The sequence below is a fragment of the Pelobates fuscus genome, chromosome 11, assembly GCF_036172605.1.
Source record: "Pelobates fuscus isolate aPelFus1 chromosome 11, aPelFus1.pri, whole genome shotgun sequence".
NCBI classification, from domain to species: Eukaryota; Metazoa; Chordata; class Amphibia; order Anura; family Pelobatidae; genus Pelobates; species Pelobates fuscus.
In genome coordinates this window covers 12,173,894-12,191,837 of record NC_086327.1, presented here as the reverse complement: position 1 = coordinate 12,191,837, position 17,944 = coordinate 12,173,894, and the positions used below count along the sequence as shown (strand labels likewise).

The 17,944-nt window shown below is 41.1% G+C and overlaps 1 protein-coding gene across 4 annotated transcripts in view; it reads left to right on the top strand.

Moving 5' to 3' along the window:
• The window catches only part of EPHB2 (EPH receptor B2), a 200,120-nt gene that overhangs the window by 165,420 nt on the left and 16,756 nt on the right, over window positions 1–17,944 (top strand). For 2 of the 4 annotated variants that reach the window (XM_063436981.1, XM_063436980.1), the window contains exons 5-9: window positions 748–1,083; window positions 10,669–10,793; window positions 16,573–16,735; window positions 16,921–17,029; window positions 17,590–17,705. In XM_063436981.1, coding sequence (XP_063293051.1) covers window positions 748–1,083; window positions 10,669–10,793; window positions 16,573–16,735; window positions 16,921–17,029; window positions 17,590–17,705 — 849 coding nt within the window. The remainder of the gene's footprint in view (window positions 1–747; window positions 1,084–10,668; window positions 10,794–16,572; window positions 16,736–16,920; window positions 17,030–17,589; window positions 17,706–17,944) is intronic. The other 2 variants (XM_063436983.1, XM_063436982.1) reach the window with 2 other exon arrangements.

The window sequence follows — 17,944 nt, the reverse complement described above, 5'->3', positions numbered from 1 at the left end:
TGCACACTGTGAAAAGTAGCAATATCCAGTATTGACAATTTCCTTATCAGTTCTCCATATCTCTGGTCAAGAGAACGAATCCCAGTGTATAATCTTGGAACCAATATTAAAGTATCTCTAAGGGCACCCACACCACTTCATCTTATCAATTTGGTCTGGCTTCAGTGGTCCTTTACTTTTTATCCTGCAGTGTAAAACATCGCAGTTTTGTAGAAACTGCAATGTTTCCATTGCAAGATTAACACACCTCTAGTGTCTGTCTTCCTGATAGCCACTTGAGTCACTTCCCTGTGACAATCAATTCATACTTGGATCTCAATAACCTGTATTTAATAGAAGCCACTCAGCGATTTTTGCCGCGCATGCACCCTGGCTTCCTAATGCTTCCCTAAGATTGTTGATCTCAGCCAAGTAGGAGAGGTGGTTGTGGAGAAAGGTAAGTTTTGCTCATTCTTTTTCATGGATTACTAGAGGGTCAGTAAAGTATTAGAAATCCATGTTTGTATTCCTAACGCCATAGTGTTCCTTGAAACCCATTTTGATTAACCACTGACAATGTGAATTATCGGGAATTAAAAGTGAATTTGTAATTTTCGGAAAACAATTACAATTTGTGCTATTTTGATTTCCCCAATCAAGACTTTGACTTAAGGTGGCATGCCATATGTATTCTTTCCTGTGTCACCACTTTCCATTTGTGGGTTTTTATCAAATCATTAAATAAAATTTGTCTTTGTTTCTCCTCAGCAACACCGTCCTCCCCACAGAACGTAATCTCCAGCGTGAACGAGACCTCTCTAATGTTAGAATGGTCGTCTCCAAGGGACTCTGGGGGCCGTGAAGACTTGGTGTATAACATAATCTGCAAAAGCTGCGGTTCAGGTCGTGGGGCCTGCACGAGGTGTGGAGACAATGTACAGTTTGCTCCTCGCCAGCTTGGACTGACAGAGCCGCGTGTTTATATCAGCGACCTCCTTGCGCACACACAGTATACCTTTGAGATCCAAGCTGTAAATGGAGTCACTGATCAGAGCCCGTACTCACCCCAATTTGCATCTGTTAATATCACCACAAACCAAGCAGGTACGTTATTTTTTAATTGCACTATATTAATGGAGAAAGACATATCTTTGTGTCTAAACGTGAGCTGTGTTTTGGGGAGACAGAAGTGGGAATAAAGGTATTACACATTTTTCAATAACTCTAAATTATAGCACGTGCTGTGTTAACAGTCTGGAATATAAACTCTGTTCTATAAACTTCTGTTCTAAGACAGACCACCAGCATTTATAGAGCGTCCCAGGACAAAGGGGCCGAATCTCAAAATAATGGAAAGCACTTCAGGGTGATGTAGATTTCCATGATGAAAAGGTAGATTATCCTGATGACGGGGTAGATTTTCAGATTGTTTGTGTAAAATCTGAATAATGTGACAGATTGTCAGCATCAAGCATGAATTAGGGATAGATTAGGGGGCACATTGTCAGGATGTAAGGGTATATATTTTAGGATGAAGGGGCACATTGTCAGGCTGTAGGGGTATACATTTTAGGATGAAGGGGCACATTGTCATGATGTAGGGGTATATATTTTAGGATGATGGGGCACATTGTCAGGATGTAGGGGTATATATTTTAGGATGAAGCGGCACATTCTCAGGTTGTAGGGGTATATATTTTAGGATGATGGGGCACATTGTCAGGATGTAGGGGTATATATTTTAGGATGAAGCGGCACATTCTCAGGTTGTAGGGGTATATATTTTAGGATGATAGGGCACATTGTCAGGATGTAGGGGTATATATTTTAGGATGAAGCGGCACATTCTCAGGTTGTAGGGGTATATATTTTAGGATGAAGGGGCACGGTGTCAGGATATAGGTTCGATGTGGATAAAACCTGCCCTAGTGGCGCTCTCTTTGTATGTGTCAAAGACCGACTGACACAGATTCACTCTGCTTTGTATTTTTGAAATGATGTGACACTAAAATGTAAACACTGAATCTAAAGTGAATTTCAAATTTAAGGTCCGTATAGCCGAATTGGAAAAATTCTCCAAGCCTGCTATGCTTCCAGACTGGCTACTTTGGCCTAAGATCTGAAATTCACTTTAAATTCAGCTGTCTGTCACCGCCTGGAATGTCAACTGTGTTTGCTTACACCTATCCCAACCTGCGCTCCCTACCCTACCCTGGGGTAAAATCCATATTAGTCTGATTGAATGGAAACTGGGAGGCCACACTGCAGTGTTATTCCTCAACAGAAAATAGTATAGTATCTAGTAGGAGATACTACATACTACGTTTTATATAGGAATTTGGCCCTTGTGAGTTAGGTTACGTATTGGTTAGTTACGTGTGAGTTAGATTGGTTACTTATGATAGATAATCTCAGTGTATGGTAGATTGGGTACATAGAAACATAGAAACATAGAATGTGACGGCAGATAAGAACCATTCGGCCCATCTAGTCTGCCTAATTTTCTAAATACTTTCATTAGTCCCTGGCCTTATCTTATAGTTAGGATAGCCTTATGCCTATCCCACGCATGCTTAAACTCCTTTACTGTGTTAACCTCTACCACTTCAGCTGGAAGGCTATTCCATGCATCCACTACCCTCTCAGTAAAGTAATACTTCCTGATATTATTTTTAAACCTTTGTCCTTCTAATTTTAGACTATGTCCTCTTGTTGTGGTATTTTTTCTTCTTTTAAATATAGTCTCCTCCTTTACTGTGTTGATTCCCTTTATGTATTTAAATGTTTCTATCATATCCCCCCTGTCTCGTCTTTCCACCAAGCTATACATGTTAAGATCCTTTAACCTTTCCTGGTAAGTTTTATCCTGCAATCCATGAACCAATTTAGTAGCCCTTCTTTGAACTCTCTCTAAGGTATCAATATCCTTCTGAAGATAGGGTCTCCAGTACTGTGTACAGTACTCCAAGTGAGGTCTCACCAGTGTTCTGTACAATGGCATGAGCACTTCCCTCTTTCTACTGCTAATACCTCTCCCTATACAACCAAGCATTCTGCTAGCATTTCCTGCTGCTCTATTACATTGTCTGCCTACCTTTAAGTCATCAGAAATAATCACCCCTAAATCCCTTTCCTCAGATGTTGAGGTTAGGACTCTATCAAATATTCTGTACTCTGCCCTTGGGTTTTTACGTCCAAGATGCATTATCTTGCACTTATCCACATTAAATGTCAGTTGCCACAACTCTGACCATTTTTCTAGTCTACCTAAATCATTTTCCATTTGGCTTATCCCTCCTGGAACATCAACCCTGTTACAAATCTTAGTATCATCCGCAAAAAGACACACCTTACCATCAAGACCTTCTGCAATATCACTAATAAAAATATTAAAGAGAATGGGTCCAAGTACAGATCCCTGAGGTACCCCACTGGTGACAAGCCCAAGCTTCGAATATACTCCATTGACTACAACCCTCTGTTGCCTGTCACTCAGCCACTGCCTTACCCATTCAACAATATTGGAATCCAAACTCAAAGATTGTAGTTTGTTGATAAGCCATCTATGTGCAACAGTGTCAAAAGCCTTACTGAAATCGAGGTAAGCAATGTCTACTGCACCACCCTGATCTATAATTTTAGTTACCCAATCAAAAAAATCAATAAGATTAGTTTGGCATGATCTCCCTGAAGTAAACCCATGTTGTCTCTGATCTTGAAAAACATGAAATAGAAGTATGAGTTAGATTGGTTACTTATCATTGACCACAGTAGTTAAGTGTGACTTAGATTAGTTACTTATGATAGATTAGTTAAATTCTTGTTAGATTAGTTAGATTTGTGAGGTTTTTGTACTATTAATGTAGAAATATTATAAGTAAGCTGTATTAATGTGAGGTTGAGTGCAAGACAGATTTGTTGAGTGCAAGCTAGATTTGTTGAGTGCGAGCTAGATTTGTTGAGTGCAAGCTAGATTTTTTGAGTGCGAGACAGATTTTAGAGTGTGAGCTAGATTTTTTTTCCAGGTTTATTTCATGCTTTTGAGCAGTACATAAAAAGTGCTGCCCTGCACTGTGTAAAATTCATATGCTGCAGAGGCAGATCAGCTACTCAATGAGGGATCCCAAATGAATTGCTGTTATCGATGGATTTTCCTGTCTAGAAAATAAATGAATGAAAGCTACTCTGACTGAGTATGAGGTTTATTCACAGAGTTTGAGTTAGGTTGGACGAATGGAAGGTTGTCCAGTTCAGTGTGAGTTAGATTGGACGAATGAAAGGTTGTCCAGTTCAGTGTGAGTTAGATTGGACAAATGGAAGGTTGTCCAGTTCAGTGTGAGTTAGATTGGACGAATGAAAGGTTCTCCAGTTCATTGTGAGTTTAGATTGGATGTATGGAAGGTTGTCCAGTTCAGTGTGAGTTAGATTGGACATATGGAAGGTTGTCCAGTTCAGTTTGAGTTAGATTGGACGTATGGAAGGTTGTCCAGTTCAGTGTGAGTTACATTGGATGAATGGAAGGTTGACTAGTTCGGTGTGAGTTTGACCAGTTGAGCGTGAGTTAGATTTTTGGGTGTCCTTCTAGAAGGTGTCTCTTCCAAAGAAAATATGAGTGGAAACGCATAGTGTGGCATAATCTCAAATGATTGAAGAATGAAAAATAAGACATCCAAAATCCATCGATCTTTGTGCGTGAGCAGCACGGAATTAACTGAGTATTAGTGGGAGATCAGTTCAGCAAGGGGTTCGGATACGTGCCGAGAGACTGCGTAACATGAGCCCTGTGTATAAAGTCTCTGTGCCGGGAGATGAAATGTTCATCATCCTGTATCAGACACGGCGCTCATGCAAGCTTTATTCTGTCTCCATTTGCACTCTCGTCCATTTAATAAATCGCTTCCCCAGCGTCCTCAGTAATGACGCCATCTACTGGACGCTTCTGGATACAGCTCAGATCATCAAATCAGTGAGAATTAGGGAGAGGACAAATTCACTCAGAGACTTTTATAATCAGAATATTGGAGACATTGGTGTTCATACGCTAAACTGGAAATTCTGGAAGTTTGAGTAGAGCATTCCAAATTTTAGTCAAAAATAGGGAAATAAATCTCCAGCTGGATTGACATAATATTTGAAAAATTCATGTCAGTTCTTCACAAATCCCAAGTTAGTACTGGTTCAGGAGAACCTTGGGGTTCATTTCTAAAATATTTGTGAATTAAATATGATGGCAAAACTGAGACAAAAGTAGCCAAGTTGTAATTATGGTAGAACTGGAGTTTTACCATTCTAATTGAATTAGTGAAAAACTGAATATTCCTTTTTATGGTCATGTCCAATGAATATTTAGTATTTTTTGTTCTGTGTGCTATTCAGATAATGTGAGGTTTCTTCATTAAACACCAGCTGTAGTGCATTAACAGCTGAATAGCAAAATGTAGCCCATTAATTTGGAAAATACCTCCACCTTATCTGTAATCACTGGTTAGCTATGCGAGCCTAATATTAATCCAATATAATTTGGAATATGATGCTACTGAATAGAATAGGATATGTCTCACCTCCTTCCCAGTTCACTTCTTGGAACCCTATCGTCTGTCTGCAATTTGTTACTTTTAATCTGGTTACAGATACGGGGGGGGGGGAATTACCTAAAAACACCTTTGTTTCCAGTTCGGATATTACCACCCTACATTTGAATCTAAAATAGCAAATATAACATCTAGCATCTTTTGCAGTATATCATAAAATCTTTGTATTTCTTTAATTTATGCACGCATATGCGCCGGCCATAAGGTCATGATAAACTGACCGTCTGCCTGGAGCGTCTGTTCATTTCTTACACATGTATGTTGGTCTGTTGGTGAACATACAGAGATGCATGTGACGTGTAATGGCCTCCATGTGTGGGACTTGCACCCTTGCTGTGTCTCCCAGGCATACGATCTTACGAAGCTAGAGCCCCTTGACCCTAACCCTCCATGTGCCCCGTCGCTCTACGCATTGGGGTAATTGAAAAATGCCAGAATTCCCTGCCTTCATCTCCCAGGTTGGTAACATGACACCCGAGGGACGGAGATTTTGTCAAAGGGGATCTCGTGAAGAGGCAAAAAACTTGCAGCTGTTCCCTCTTTAATTTCAGGCTGATGATGATGAGAGAAGGCTGGGGGGGGAGGAAGGCCAGACAGGGGGAGTGGGTCCTGATGAGATACATCCAGCTGCCCTCACTCTCTCTCAGTGTTTTATGTTAGGAAGGGAATAGCAAGCGAGTTGCTTTAGTATGGCCCTTTAACTGGGCCCTTGCTAGACTTCGTGGCCTTTCACCATAGACGTGTTACCACAGTCATGTTGTCAGATTTTAATAATAGTGCTTTTTGTTATATAGTAACAATGTCAGAATGACTTGAGATGTTTACCCCGCATCCATTTTGTATCCCATGTAAAATAATTTGAATTCCAACCCATCAAATTTACTTTAAAGTCTAGTTATCAGTTTGTGGATCAGCATCATACCCTCTGGAGATCAACTGATAAAAACCTGTGTTATATATATCCCCCCGGGGCCAGCCACATGCAGGCACCAGGCCTCAGAACCGTGTGGAGGGGGCAGAAGGGTTACGGAGTATGGCAGCTGTGGGGGCATACAGTTAAATCTACTTAAAGAAGTGGTGTTATTTTAAAAGGCAGACAGAGAGGATCTTGGGAGAAACCTGAGAAAGTGTGCAGGCTAGTTTGGTTTCTCAATGGGTATGCATGAGCTTAGAGATGGTGTAGATAAGATGGAAGCTAGCCAGTCTGCAGACATTGTATATTCAATGCTTTGTCCCTCAGCACGACTCCGTTAGATGGTCACAGACCATACATCAGTGCTTTGGGCCACACTAACACATCGCCCTTGAGGACAAACCCTGGTGCTAATTCTTTGCACATTGTTAAAACAAAACGCACAAAGCAGACACATTCGCTAGAACAGTAAGATAAAAATGTAGCCAACAAGAGGCAGAGAGGGGCGGAGGTCCTGAGATCTTCTCAGAGACAGGATGACGGGGTTTTGTAAAATCGAGGCATTAACATGCAGAAACTATGTACTTACAACCTCTCAACCCTTGTAAATTCCTCTTTCAAGAATAATTAGAGACAGGTGAGGAAGCAAACACCTGTACTGTCAGAGATGTAAAGTACGAGTGACATCCCATGTACAAAGGCAGATCCGGTGTTCCGCCCAGAGGCCTCTGTGACAGATTAAATCTGCACCCCCCGGAGGAAAAGTTTCAGACTCATTAGCTATCAATCAATTTAAATGAGGTCCACTTATATGGAAGCAGGGAAACCCTGGATATAACACAGCATTTTGGGGCAGTGAGATTAAAAGGGAATGTTATGTTTCTCCACAAATGATTCATAGTTTACCCTTTCCATAGTCTGTACCTTCTATTTTAAAAAGCAAATCACCAATAAGATGAACTCTTACTTCAGTCCTAAAACTATGAACCCGCAGTTACCCAATTCAGCATGTTTCCGGACGTGATTTGCCAATTTTGCGGGATATCAATGCGACTCACAGTCCTTCGTGGTAGAATCGTGAGACCGAGAAAAGAATATCATTATGTCAGTCTTTGTGCTCTCCTAATAATTAGGACATTTTGCAGGGGCTACCAGCAGGGGGCAGTCTCTAAGCCCAGTGAGTCACTGTATATCTAGGAACTGACACAGGATTGGGCTGCGGCGCCGGGGATTTAAGGCAATTTTCCGGGTACAACTCATTGAGAGTTACTCGTGTTGCTATCGCACAACCAGAACAAAGGCATTTTCTACATGCATTCTCTGGGAAAATCTTGGACTCAGATCACAGCTGGATGATAAAGCCAGGAGATGGGATGCTTTGAGCTAGTCCCTTATCCCTGTGGCTATCAGATTAAGGCATTCTAAGCTTGTGTGACCGATTCATATATTAGATGGATAGGTAGGTAGGTCTTTATACAGACAGACTTATATAGACATGGGTATAGGATATATTGAAAAGAGTGCCATAGTAACAAAATATAAAACTCTGATAAGCTTCAAGAACATAGGTTGAGCCTAGGTTAAAGTTTGCTAAAAAGTTTAACACCCAATTGTACTAAGAAATATTTTCTTATGGACAGATGAGATGAAGATTGACTTGCAGCCAAGTGAAAGAGGGAAGTGTGGGGAGAGGACCAATGTGTCGTGATATAAAGCATAGTTCCTAAATTGTGAAAATGGCGGAGGTAAATGTATGGTGTAGTAAAGTATCGCAGCCCCTAGATCTCACTTGTAAACATGGTCGATCCAGCCAAAGAGCTCAAAACTAATTTAGAGACCGCTTACCCACCATCATTCATGAAACGCATTATTAATTCACGGGACAAAAATGTCATCTTGCTCATATATAAATCAATGGTAAGAATCCTCCTACCTTGAATTTGTAGTGCAATCGAGATTACCTGTTTTAAGGCAGAAAGAATGCAAAGGTGGGCTACAAAATTAATTTGGGGAAAGGAAGATTTTAGTTATGCGGACAGGCTAAAATATTCTTGTTTACTTTAGAAAAAAAGGCGATTCAGAGGGGATATATGATAATATTATACAAAATATGCCGGCATAGATCTGGTAATTTCTTCATAACTGTTCAAAGGACAAGAGGTCGCCTTTTTAAACTTGAAGAGAGGTGATTCCACGTACAGCAGAGGAAGTTTACAGTAAAAAAGGGGACTATGTGGAGTTCCCTAACAGGTTGTGTCATCGGTTTTTGTATAGACTTTCAAACAATGTTTGGATGCTTCTTTGGAAACCAGAATATATACCTCACAAGATTTTTTTTTTATGTTTCTGACCTGCCAAGTCGCTCCAAGGGAGCCTGCATTTCACTTCCTAGACACAAGAAATGGTCGAAAACAGGAACTGAAAATTGGAGCAAAAACAGGACCAGCATGGCATCACCCCAGAAGATACCCTGCATTTAGTGGTATCTATGGGTTGTACCCTTTTGGAAGTCATTGCAAAACGTGCTAAATATGAATATAAGATTTGTATTGTTTTTTAGAGTACCGTAAATGTTAGTTTAATGAAATGGTGAGACTACACGTATTAAAGTATGGAGGCTCCCCCGGTATAACATAATACTATATCCTTTATCCTTCTGGTAATGTTTCAATTTTTAGGTCCATTGTCACAAAGCATGAAGTTAGCTAAACCGACAGAACTAAATAATGTAAAAAAACATCATAGTAAAATAAGTGCCCCCCTCCAAGTGCCTCCAGGTACAGTGTCATGTGCACAGGTCAAGTATAGAGAACATGGGACATTTACATATAACCCCCCAAACATGGTTTGTTTGTTCAGAGACAGCACATGTGTGTGGAATTTAGGAGACTGACAGTAATTGCAAACATACAGCGGGCTCTGTAACGCTTTGTAAAGTACAGATCTATAAACAGCCCTAATGTAATGGTGCGTTCACTTGTACAAACATCCTTATTCCGTAAAATATTTAAAGATGTATGCAGCAGCTCGTGAAACTGTAAAGCTGTGGGGTCCGTCCTGCATGTGTATTTCTAAATTCTGATTATTGGGATTTCCATCCCAGTTTACACGTTTATTGTAAATATTGTACACTGGAGCAGAGAACATTTATAAATAAGAAAGAAAAAAAATATATATATATATATACCGTATATATATATATATATATATATATATATATAATGTAAATACAAAAACTACGAGACAAAAAGTGTATTTTATGTGCCATTATATTTTTAGGCTAGGGTTAATGTGTTAGGGTTGGGTTAGGGTTACGGCAATATGTTTACTGTTCAACAGTATTTAGGTTTTCTATCATTGGTTCTGCTTATAATCGTGCTGAATTTAAATGTTGGCAGCTGCTGCTTGGGATTATAACTCACACTAATCTCAGGCAGACATGGACATTTATGTCTAGGGTTCTGAAGCATCACCGGCCAATGAAAATAACAGGTAGATTGTTTTGATAATGACATTGTGAGGGGTTGTAGTTAAAGTTTCCTTGCCATATTTAGACCAGGGCACTGTGGATCTGGGACACCGGAAAGTAATCAGAACAGAAAACTCCACACAGTGGCTAATTAAGCTAGCAGGATTTGCTCTCTCTAGATTTGCAAAACATTTTGTGCCTGCAGAGTAACACACCATTAAAAGAAGCCCCTTGACCGCAGGTTCTTGTACTGTCCCAATGTCAAAAGCCTGAGGTTATCTAGCGTTCATACAGCAATCAATGGACCTCTCAGAATCCAGCCATTACTCTGCAGCTGTGGGGCGAGCAAGTCCCCAAATCTGTGCTCTTTTTGGCAGGATAATGCATGAAATATATTGGTCAATGAGGAGTGAGCGGGTCACTGAGCCTGGCTCTGCTCTGCAAGACCTAGCATATAGGGCAAGCACTCAGATTGAAAGTGACAGCTCTGAACGCAGAAACACGAACACCAAGCAAGTTATAAAGCAGGGCAGCCAGGTGCCCGTTACTGAGAGAGAGCAGGCTTTTCTGCTTCTGTGATTTCCAAACACGCATGGGGCTCATTCTGCAAAGGGCCTGTATCTCCCCTCTGTTGCCATCTATTTTCTCTTTACAGTTATTATGCAATATTGTTATCATGTATCTTCTCCTAACTTTCTTTTCCTTATTTTTTTTAGCTCCATCCAGTGTGTCCATCATGCACCAGGTCAGCCGGGCCGTGGACAGCATTACTTTATCATGGTCACAACCGGACCAGCCGAATGGCGTCATTTTAGATTATGAGCTGCTCTTTTATGAGAAGGTGAGTGGCTGACGAGGGGTTCGGGTGATACCACTCGGGGTTTTAACCTTTATAAACCAGTGATATTTCAAGCAGTCACGACATAAAGGTCGCAATAAACATGGCACCCACTGTCATTAGGGGTACCGTTTTTTTGTTCTAAAAGGATCTTTAAAGACTAGGTTGCTGGGAAAGAAGGATCTTTGATAATGAAGGGATTAAGATAATCAATCGCTGGTCATTGTTCCACCTCCTAGTCCGGTTCACCTAATATTTAGGAAATTTTTATTATTAGACTTGTGTGCAAATTCTTCTCCGTTGGTGCGAACTATTCAAATTCCTTTTAATCTGAAAGAGTTCTGCAGGTAAATCCCGGACAGATCAATTTGTTTCAACGTAGATTAGAAGGAATTTGAATTGTTCGTACCGGCTGCAAAGAATTTGTGCACTAGTCTAGTAAACAGTGTAATAATCTTGCCAAAATCGCATAGAAACACGGTAGACATTTAACCATTTTACAGGTGCATTTGTGTAAACAAGCTGTTGGAAACAAACATTTTGGACAATAATTGAGTCAGTATTTAATAGGGTTTAAAAGGACAGCTGTGAAACTGAACGAAAACACGAGAAGAGCTACTGACCTCATCTGGTGGGCAGGGGAAAATCGGACGCCTTCTCTGATCCTTTCCCTGGATGCGGAGAAGGCGTTCGATAGAGTTCAATGGCATTACATGTTTGCGCTTTTACGCAAACTGCGGATGCCTGAATTCTTTATAACAGCTGTGAAAGCCCTGTACACCAACCCAAGGGCGCAGACGGTGATACCAAACGCAACACCAAGACTTTTGAAGCTCACAAATGGCACACGTCAGGGATGCCCCCTCTCACCGCTCCTATTCATACTGGCCCTAGAACCCTTGCTACATCTCATAAGAATCCACCAGCAGATAACGGGCATCAAAATAGCCACGGAAGAGTTCAAGGTATCCGTGTACGAAGACGACATACTCCTCACCATCACTAACCCAGCACGCTCGATCACACACCTTTTCACACTCCTGGACAAATTCAGCCAAGTCTTGGGATATAAGATTAATCTGGCCAAGTCAGTTGGCATGCCGATAGGGTTGACAGAGACGGACATTGAACGACTCAAACAAGCGATGAACCTAAACATATGCCCCCGACCCATTAAGTATCTAGGGGTCAAATTAACCGCCAACCCCAATGAACTATATAGAGAGAACCATCAAAGAATCATTAACACCCTCTTAAGGGACCTAGATAAATGGCATGAAAAACCCATCTCGTGGATTGGAAGATTACATAGCATCAAAATGAACCTCCTCCCCCGACTGCTATTTATCTTCCAAGCACTACCGATAAAGGTGACTAAGGGGGACTTAAAACCGCTACAAACGGCAATAGACGATTTCATTTGGGCGCGCAAGAGACACAGAATAGCAAGACAGACACTATACACTCCCACTACCTCTATTATCTCTCAGCCCAACAAATCATAGAATGGTACTCACAGCCAGATACACACAGATGGGTAGACCTAGAAACCATGCTCATGAATACAGACCTCCCACAATACTGGATATGGGTACCCCGAACCGATAGACCTGACCTAAGCACAGCCTGCCCGGCCATCCTGAACTTCATCAGGATATGGGACGCCACGACACATAAATATGCTCTATCCCACCCGACGTCTCCCCTTACCCCATACCTCAGAAACAAAGCTTTCCTACCCGGTCTCACGGCTAAAGACTTCCGAAACATTGAGAACACGGGCATACAGAGGTATCATCAGCTTTACCACGCGGGCACACTCCGATCCTTTGACAACCTAAAAACGTTAGCCCCTTTAAACACGAAAGACTACTTTAGGTATATCCAACTTAGGGATTTCGCCAGAAAACCACACATTCGCATAGCAGCTATGGCCAGACCGACTTTTTTTGAAACACTGTGCGCCAGGGAAGCACCACGGACCGGCCTCATAACGCTCTTATATACACAACTCAGTGCACCATCAACCGAAGCACAGACACCCGCGTACGTGGCACAGTGGGAATCAGAACTACAAAACCCATTAGAAAGCGGGGATTAGCAGGACATATGGGAGGCGGCGGCAAAGACCTCCATCTGCGTTCTACACCAGGAGCAATGCTATAAAACACTCATGAGGTGGTACACCACACCAGTCAAACAATATAGAATGGGAAAAACAACAACGGACACTTGCTGGAGGGGGTGCGGGGACAAGTGAACCTATCTCCACATGTGGTGGACGTGCCCTAACGCAAAAAGCTTCTGGGAAAACATTGCCAACCTCTTGGCAGCTGTACTACACAAACCTATTACACCTGAGCCAGGGACATTCCTCATAGCAAGACCACTGGACGACCTCACACACAAAGAACAAAAATTAGTCAACAAAATTAACCTGGCGGCCAGGAGGGCCGTGGCACAGACATGGCTGCACACAGATATGCCCCACATGGATAGAGTGACACAGAACATAAAAGAAGCCCATCTTATGGACAAGCTCACGGTGCAACTCAGAGATACCTACCTGCTATTCTTAAAAATCTGGGAGCCATGGGAAGACTACATGAACCGCTAACACTCACAAACACCACACTAAGGCTCAAGCTATATCTGACAGAAAACAAACAGTCAAGCACTCTAGCTAACAGCGACAAACCTCCACGGGACGGCTGCAATCCCTCCCTGGCCCCCCAACCCCCCCCACTAGACCTACTATTACCTCTCGTTTCAACCCTTTTCTTCTCTCCTCTTCAAAATGTTGACTGATCATGCATGCAATAAACGACTCATATAGGGAGCAGAGGATACACAGAGGTAATCCCCGAAAACAGTGTAATTAAATGCTCAACTGCTAAATGCACAAGGAATACAGCAGAGACATAGAGACGACATAAAATACTACTGTATGCACACTGTACAACGCCACGTGAGCTACACAACATCCTCTATACACTGCCTCCCTTTTAGCATAAAATGCACAGCATGACTTGATCACTAAAGACATGGAAAATGTGGAGCAAGGCATGTACCATATAGCTCCTATATGGACACCCGCTCCACTGAGGAGCATGACCACCTCTTGAAACTTGTTCGGCCGAAATGTACCAGGCACTTCTTATGTTTAGTTTTCTCTTTCTTTATGTTTTTATGAACTACAAAACTGTGACATAGTCTAGAATGTACTTGCTGTATAAGTCAAGCAAAATGTTACTATGCCAATGTTGGCTTCTGCGTAAGCCTTACATACATGTGCTATGAACTATGTCACGGCCTAAATAAAGAATTAAAAAAAAAAAAAGGACAGCTGTGAGTTTAGACGGAAACCGTAAAACATTTAAAATCCCCTATAACTTGGGTCAAACTTTTTTGATGTGATGCCTCATTTATTTTTAAATTTACATTATGTAGAAAGTTACACCACAATCCACCACAATCCATTTTGATCCTGGCACAAATGAGGAGAGGAAATAGAAACATTTTTCAGTTTAATTTCTCCCCTTCTCTATATGCTTTGTCTGTGCTGTCTGCCACACGCAAAACACAGACACGGTTATTTACCAACGTGAGAATTCAAAGTGAATTTTATATTTAAGGCCAGAGCAGCCAAATTGGAAACATTGCTGACTTAGAGAATGTTTCCATTTCTGCAATGTTTACCTTGAATGTGAAATTCACATTAAATTCTCTTTTTAGTGATTAACCCTGAGAGTTTATAATGATTGACAGGGAGCTAAACCAGAGGCAACCTGTTGTAGGATACAATTGAATTAGAAAGTAGTGAAAATTCCAAACATTTGTGCCTTACAGTTGTCGTAAATTACCCTTTCCTGATTTCTGTAAAAGAGAATCATCTCCTCAGAATCTGCGTTAATGCAGAGAGAATCGTCTCCTCAGAATCTGCTTTAATGCAGAGAGAATCATCTCCTCAGAATCTGCTTTAATGCAGAGACAATTGTCTCTCCAGAATCTGCTTTAATGCTGAGAGAATCGTCTCTCCAGAATCTGCTTTAATGCAGAGAGAATCGTCTCTCCAGAATCTGCTTTAATGCAGAGAGAATCGTCTCTCCAGAATCTGCTTTAATGCAGAGAGAATCATCTCCTCAGAATCTGCTTTAATGCAGAGAGAATCGTCTCCTCAGAATCTGCTTTAATGCAGAGAGAATCGTCTCTCCAAAATCTGCGTTAATGCAGAGAGAATCGTCTCCTCAGAATCTGCGTTAATGCAGAGAGAATCGTCTCCCCAGAATCTGCGTTAATGCAGAGTAAATGTTCTCCCCAGACTGTACTTGAATACAAAGAGTAGAAGCAGTAGGCATTAGACACTGCCTTGCCACTCTCTCTCCTGCTACCAGATGCCTGTGGGTCAGAACGTCTTTACCTGATTGAACGGACAGTAAGTGTCCCGGGATAAAATTGCTCTTCCAGAAGGTGTTCCGTGAATCTGTCGTAACCAATGTTATGTGAAGGTGTTAGAACGTCTGAATGATGTTCATTGCACGTCATGCATGGCTTCACTGAAACATTCTAGTGACCAGCTTCACATAGGATTGTGACTTCAATAAGGTTATTGCAATGTTACAGCCAGGCTCCTGCGAAAAGATTTTGTTACCCGTCTCTTACCAGCTACAGCCTCTCCCCATTAATAAGACATGTTAACCTGTAACGGGAAGCCAGACTCTTTAACTGCTTATCTTACTGGAATTTGAAGAGTTAAACTCTCTTCCTATTAAAACTTGTAAAAATCTTGCGGACATCGGTTGCGGAGATTAGGTCGTATCTCTTTGATCTCAGACATTTGCTCTCCTTTGTTTGAACATCTGTTTCAGAGGAAGGTCTTGAGTCATACCTCGGACATGACGCAACTTTTTCTTTGCAGGCAGGATATTAAATTATTTTCTGATAAATTAAATACTGTTTCTTGTTTATACCTTTGTCTATCCCTTCTAACAGAATCTGCTGCATATACAAACTATTCCTCAATGTCTTGTCTCATAAAGTACTGTAACGCTATCACCTGCATATAGAAATGTCTATTCGACTGTCTCTTCTCTCAAACAGTACAGGCTGCACGTAGAGACGTCTATTCCTCTGTACTGGTTGCAGAATTAATCTGGCCTGATTGAGTTAATAGTTTCTCCGCAATGCTTATAGAATCATTCTTTTCAGAGACGCCTACGGTTTGGCTACATGATAAAATAAATCCACAAATATGTATTAAGAAAGACTGGCAGATAATCGTAGAAAGCTTAGCCAAATGTAAAGAAAGACTGTAAGATGATATCAAACATAAACTAAACTTAATAGTCAATAACAATACACAAGATTATTTAAGGATATATTTAAACAGATATCATTTTACCTAACGTATGACAAAGTGTTCAACTTAAATATTAGATTTAATGATTAGATCTCATTGACTCGATCATTCAAATGTTTTGTGTCCTGTGTAATTAGTTACAGATGTCTCCTGATTCCCACCTTGTCCCAGTTCCTTTCCCAGCAATCTTGTTAACATTTTATGTACTGTCAGCTGTTAGTTGCCTTATCATATTGAATACCGTAGAGATTTCAATCTATATAAACCATCTCCGTGTAAGTTACATTGCAGCAGAGGATAAGTTACTGATATAAAAAAGATTAAATTATGGCAATATTTCCATATTTTATGGAGCAGCGTCTGATGATATCTGCTACTTCTATAAAATAATGTGAAAATGTATCTATTATTTGTCTCTGACAGGACCTGACTGAACACAATTCCTCTGTAGTAAAAAGTTCAACCAACACTGTGGTGGTTCCAGGCCTCAAAGCGGGCACTATATACGTCTTCCAGGTGCGAGCGCGGACGGTGGCAGGATACGGGCGATACAGCGGGAAGATGTACTTTCAGACCATGACAGAAGGTAAGGGGGTAGATTTTTAAGGAATGGCAACTAGTTTCCATACTGTAAAAACGAACACTCTGTATTTGACATTTGGAGATGTTAAGAATCAATTTGTAAACGCAAATACGGTAAACATGCTCTGCATTTGGCGAAACGCAAACTTTTGCACAGAGATTAGAACCCATGTTTCTTTTTTTTCCAAGCTGAATATCAGAGTAGCTTCCAGGAGAAACTTCCTCTTATAATCGGCTCGTCGGCGGCTGGCCTGGTCTTCCTCATCGCCCTGGTGGTTATTATCATCGTCTGTAACAGGTAATGTAATGTTGTCTTCATGAGATTCCATGAACACGTGTTACATGAATCAGTTGTAGCTCATAATAAAAGCGTTGCCATGTGTACTGCCAAGCCACCAAAGCCTTTAGTGAGTTATGACCTTAGACATGTTCATCACTGCCGAGTCGGTTTTCTGGGACTGAGGGAATACCATTATTGATTACAGCATGTAAAAGGCTTAATATATCTTCTTTTCCATGTATATTTCTAAAAGCTCATTTCCACACAGGAGGAAATTTAAATATCAAGCTTTGGTAGACAACGATCAGACACCAGCTCTTATCTCTAGCATTCAGAGCTCAACAAATGTAGGGAGACATATTTATTACCACAATACTGGAGCCTGGGTCTGGGCCAGAGTGCTGTTTACGTGTGGAGCATTGGTTTCCATGGTGACTGCTTTACATCTGGCGCTTTCCCCCAGAATTGCCCAGTTTATTTGCTCCGCTAACCATAGACTTGGAGGTTTGGGTATTTTTGTGGGTTTGAGTGTTTGTTTTTTCGATTTTCAGGTTAAGTAACCTTGATATTTCTTTCAGAAGACGAGGCTTTGAGAGGGCAGATTCCGAGTACACCGATAAACTCCAGCATTATACCAGTGGCCACAGTACGTACCGACTGCCTTCACCTGGGCTGGGTGCTCGTTCTCTCGTTGGTTCGTTGGTTGATTTGTTCCCTTATGTCACCTTCCATCTACCGTTTCACCAAATCATATGCCAACCATAGTGAGAATCACCTGACCATTCCGTCCCCCCGTGATAGTTCTCTAATGGATTAGAATAAACGTTGTTCACCATATAAACTTTGTTCTTACAAAAAATGTATCTGTTAAAAAAAATTCCCTTGATATAATAAATTACAACATTTACTTTTTAATTCAGTCAAAACTTGCAT